At 35.0% G+C, this 5,000-nt stretch overlaps 2 protein-coding genes and 1 long non-coding RNA gene across 3 annotated transcripts in view; 2 read left to right on the top strand and 1 right to left on the bottom strand.

Moving 5' to 3' along the window:
• The first annotated feature begins 162 nt into the window (after positions 1-162).
• LOC138866480 (transmembrane protein 141) lies at positions 163-826 on the top strand. The gene is made up of 2 exons (XM_070139412.1): positions 163-308; positions 579-826. The coding sequence occupies exons 1-2, from the start codon at positions 194-196 to the stop codon at positions 803-805; spliced, it is 342 nt and encodes a 113-aa protein (XP_069995513.1). The 5' UTR covers positions 163-193; the 3' UTR covers positions 806-826.
• LOC138866481 (uncharacterized) overlaps positions 631-5,000 on the bottom strand; it is an 8,098-nt gene continuing 3,728 nt past the window's right edge. The window contains exon 3 of the long non-coding RNA XR_011399603.1: positions 631-767. This is a non-coding gene — a long non-coding RNA (uncharacterized lncRNA). The remainder of the gene's footprint in view (positions 768-5,000) is intronic.
• On the top strand, positions 875-4,736 carry LOC113800565 (putative GTP-binding protein 6). The gene is made up of 8 exons (XM_027351360.2): positions 875-1,441; positions 1,755-1,897; positions 2,186-2,314; positions 2,509-2,669; positions 3,441-3,649; positions 3,880-4,075; positions 4,187-4,286; positions 4,446-4,736. The coding sequence occupies exons 1-8, from the start codon at positions 875-877 to the stop codon at positions 4,573-4,575; spliced, it is 1,635 nt and encodes a 544-aa protein (XP_027207161.2). The 3' UTR covers positions 4,576-4,736.

Genomic DNA, 5,000 nt, shown 5'->3' on the forward strand with positions numbered 1-5,000 from the left:
AGAAGTTATGGGGGAACAATATCTTGTAATTTGCCTGAAATTGTAATGGTAATGATAGCAGCCATCAGGAGTTCAAAGACATAATTTTAATTACAGATTAAATTTTTATGTTATTTGTAGAATGTTATGTTTTCTTTTCTTTTCTTTTTCATGATTATATTTTGCTAAATGAGGCTCTCTATTTCCAGGGAAGATGAATAACAATACAGAATTGATCAACCAGTACAAAGATGCCTTCCCTGCATTTGGAGGCTACATGGAATGTATGTCTCGCACTCTCTTGACTGGCCTCTCATCCTTCTGTCTAGGTAAATAAATCAGGTATATATCCATGAAAAAAAAGTCTGTGAGACTTAGGGATACATAGATTTATTGATTAAATTATTATTTATTCTGTAAGATTTATTTTACATTCCATTTAGAGAAAGGTATAAATGTGAATGAATAAATTTACAGTGCAAGAGATTTCTTTGACTGAAACTGGTCAAATACATCTCTTGTGTTGTGAAGGCATTCATTCTCTTTCATACTTTTTCTGCAGGCGTTGCAATGAATAATGTTCAATAAATACATTTCAGCATTTGGTGGCACCTACATAACTCAGCATCTGACGAGCAAGTATCTGCCTTATGGGCGCAAGAATCACATCATAGTGTCCAGTCTGATTGCATGTGCTGTTGCATACAAAGTCACATCCATAAGGGCAGAGGCTTGCCAGGCTGGGTGGATGGCAGCTGAAGATAAACATACATATTTAAACCCTATTTCTGAAAGAGAAAAAACTGTTGATGTAGAAGAAGAATAGAAAATGAATATGTAGATGTTATTATTATTATTATTTTTTTAAGATCCTTAGAAATATTTTATAAACAAAATGGCTCTTTTTTTGAGTTCATGTTTGACAAAGTCTGTTCATAGAACATTATATATGAAATTTGCTCAGGTATACTTAAACAACTCCAGATGTACAAGTAGTGTTTCATTTGATTTTTCCAAGAGTTGTACTGTGCAGAATGTCAAGTTTACAAACCACAAAGTTCAAAATTGGGATATCCTAGAAAACAAATGTACAGGTATTTGTAACAGGTGCCACTTTAAGAATGCCATTTTAAACCATACGAGAAGCTTCACCACTTCAAAATCCATGTTAAAAAAGAAGAAAAAGGCCACCAAGAGAATGACGCCTCCCCCAGAGGACACAGATGAGGATTTTGAGAAAAGCATCCTTGAAGATCCGGACTTCAGTAATCTGAGGGAAGGCATAGAAGACTTGAACATCAGGAAGTACCTCTCTGGGAGTGTTAGTCATATTGGGACTATAGTTCTGCAGCCATGGGTGAAATGGGGACCAAAAATGAAGCGGAATACAACTGCGCAACTGATGTTGGAAGAGGCAGCAACATTGGTGTCTACTCTTCCAGGAGTCAAGGTTGTGGCAAAGGTAAGAATGAAGAAGGTGAATGGTCTCTATGACCAGAGGTCAGTATACCTAAGACTGGTTTATGAAGGATGATAAGTATCAAAATCCTCCAGAAGTTCAGTATGTGCTTTGTTTGGATTTTTTTTTTTTTATGATATTTTCAGGTAGTTTCATTATTCATTCATACTGTATGCAATTTATGATCTTATACAATATTCAAAACTTCTGAGAAAGCTCCCTCTTATGTATACATTAGGAAATCCTTTGTTCATTGAAACATTTAATGCATAGCCTAGGCTTTGCTTAATACTAAAATTTTGCCTTTCTCCACTAGGAAGTGGTACCTGTGAAGAGTTTGGATGGAAAGATGATATTTGGTTCTGGAACCCTTGCAAGGCTCATCTCAGAGGCTCGTACCACAAGAACGGCAGTATCTGTGTTTATCAGTGTTGACATGTTAAAGAGAAGTCAGATAGAGTAAGTATATGTTGGGTTCAGGGGCGGGTCCAGAGAATTTTCTGGTAAGGGGCACAGGGGATAACAACAATAAATTTAGGGGGACCGCCACATTATATATACAGGGGACCATTATGACTAGTCAGTGACCAATGGGGGGGCACACAGGATGGCCAATCAGATTGTAGGGGGGCCACCATGGAAACCCCACCTCTGGTTGGGTTCCATATATATGCTAAACATTCTTTGCATGGGGATTCTGTTCCTTTGATTGATGCTGACATGACTTGAGTGTTTTCTTGGTTACAGGGAACTAGAAGCAGCCTTTGGCATGAAGGTTTGGGATCGGTACTCTGTTGTCCTTGGTATCTTCCAGCACAATGCTCACACAAGAGAAGCAAAGCTGCAGGTTGCCCTTGCTGAGTTACCTTATATCAGGTTTGTCAGATTTTGTGGATAAGTGATAATTGATTGTATAATTCTTTAGTGTTAGCTATAATATGCAGTATCAGAACTTAGACTTATTTATACTCCTACTTCAGTTGATAGTTGCCATGAAATTATACTGAATAGTTATTTATTTTTTACCAGTACAATACAATAATGTTGTATGGTTCTGTTATCTACTGCAGGAAAAGATTGCCTGGAGAGAGAGAGAGGATGATGATAATGGAGAGAGAAAAACGTATTCGTAATGCCCTGAACAGACTAGCTGGGAAAAGAGCACTAATTAGAAGAGGACGTACGAGGTCAAATTTACCCACTGTTGCTGTTGTAGGGTACACCAACTCAGGTGCTTAGCCTTATAAGCATGCTTTTTTTTATATATATATAGTTGTTTTGATGGCTATATGTATATATATCTATATATCTATATCTTTGTCTTTATCTGTTTCTATATCTTTATCTATCTATCACTATTTATTTGCACACATTATATATATATATATATATAATATATATATATATATATATATATATATATATATATATATATATATATATATATATATATATATATATGTGTGTGTATGTGTATATGTGTGTGTATGTGTATATGTGTGTGTATGTGTATATGTGTGTGTATGTGTATATGTGTGTGTATGTGTATATGTGTGTGTATGTGTATATGTGTGTGTATGTGTATATGTGTGTGTATGTGTATATGTGTGTGTATGTGTGTGTATGTGTGTGTGTGTATGTGTGTGTGTATGTGTATATGTATGTGCTTATATATGCGTGTGTATGTGTGTTTATGTGTATATGTATGTGTGTGTGTGTGTGTGTGTGTGTGTGTGTGTGTGTGTGTATGTGTGTATGTATATATGTATATATGTATCTATATCTATATCTATATCTATATCTATCTATCTATATATATATATATATATATATATATATATATATATATATATATATATATATATATATATATATATGCATTTTTTGTGTAAGCCTTTTATGCTGATTTGATATTTTCTGTACATTTCTTTTATATAAAGATTTTATATTGGTATAGGAAGCTATCCAAAAATATCTTAGGGTATTTAATGCGTGTTTGCAGGTAAAACATCCTTGATTAGATCCATCACTGGAGACGAGAGTGTTGAGGGAAAGAACAGTCTCTTTGCTACTCTGGACGTTACAGCACATGGAGGCAGACTTCCGTGTGGCCTTGAAGTTGCTTTTATTGATACTGTAGGATTCATACAAGACATCCCAACAGAATTGGTTGCATCCTTTAGGGCAACTTTGGAAGATGCAGTTTGTGCTGTAAGTATGCATGCAGAAATTAAATGAAGTTACTGATATTTCCTTGTGTTTCCTCTTCTTGTATCTCCTCTCTCTCTTTGTCTTTGATCTATCTCTCTCTCTCTCACTCTTCTTCTTCCTTCTCCATCTCTACCTCCATCTCCATCTCCATCTCCATAGAAATAAATTTAGTGGATATATGTATGTAGTAAAGAATAAAACTATTGTGCTTAACAAAAATAACATTCCAGGATGTAGTGATCCATGTACGAGATGCCAGCCACCCAGATTATGAGCTGCAAGGCATTACAGTACATGAGACACTGTCATCTCTCCCACTCTCTGAAGAAACACCAGTTATTACTGTAGCAAACAAGGCTGATTTAACATTGGTGAAGCCTGAAGATGAATTTGGAGAACACATGCTGTCTGCTACCACTGGCCAAGGTAAGGGAAATCTTGGTAAGGATGTACTATTTATGATATAACAATGGACATGATAATATATCTTTGGTGTTTGGACTCAAGCAAACTTTATTTTGTACTTTTTTATTATAGGTATTCCAGAATTTTTAGATTATTTACAAGAAGTGGTGCTAAAAGTGACTGGGAGACGCTCGTGGCGATTTTCCCTGCCTACAGGTTCCCCTGAAATACAGTAAGTTGTATGTTCTGGCATTAGAGGAATATCCTGCAGGATATTTCTTTTAAAAGAAATGCAAGCCATGTCAAACTAATGTTAGGAATTTCATGAGATGATAAGAAGTGTGAAATCTTACCATACATACCTTTTATAATAAGCCTAACTTATTTGCAGATGGTTACGTAATGTTGCTGGAATAGTGAGTGAAGAGATGGACCCAGAGAATCTTCAGGTTACCAAGATTGTTGCTGTTCTTACTGATCAAGAATTAGCTGTATATAATCGCAATTTTGGAAAGTCTTAGCTGTTAACAAAGTTGGAATTCTTCAATAGTGTGATAATGTATATTTGTTTCTTATTTTCATTATTTTTTTTCAAGCTTCATGATAACCTTGACTTTTATGGCCAATTAGAATGTTCTGTTTTTAATACATTGTAGAACAAGAAAGAGTTTATGGATTCACAGCATTTGTATTACTATCCAAAAATATAAACCAGTGTCCATGAAAGAAATTGCAAGAGGTTAATAAGGAGTGTTCTGTTTAACCCAGTGTCTGTTGATGGTATAACATAATGCCATGTCCAGAGTAATTTTAGTTTATTATTTGTGTTTACATAGAGATGGCTCCACAAGTGCTTAGTCATGAAGAGTCAATGATTAGTCCTACCTTTCTCTTTTGTTTACCCTTCATTGATTTTCAGAAAGATTCCTTTTCACAATTTCTATTT

The sequence above is a fragment of the Penaeus vannamei genome, chromosome 25 (genome assembly GCF_042767895.1).
Source record: "Penaeus vannamei isolate JL-2024 chromosome 25, ASM4276789v1, whole genome shotgun sequence".
Taxonomy (NCBI): domain Eukaryota; kingdom Metazoa; phylum Arthropoda; class Malacostraca; order Decapoda; family Penaeidae; genus Penaeus; species Penaeus vannamei.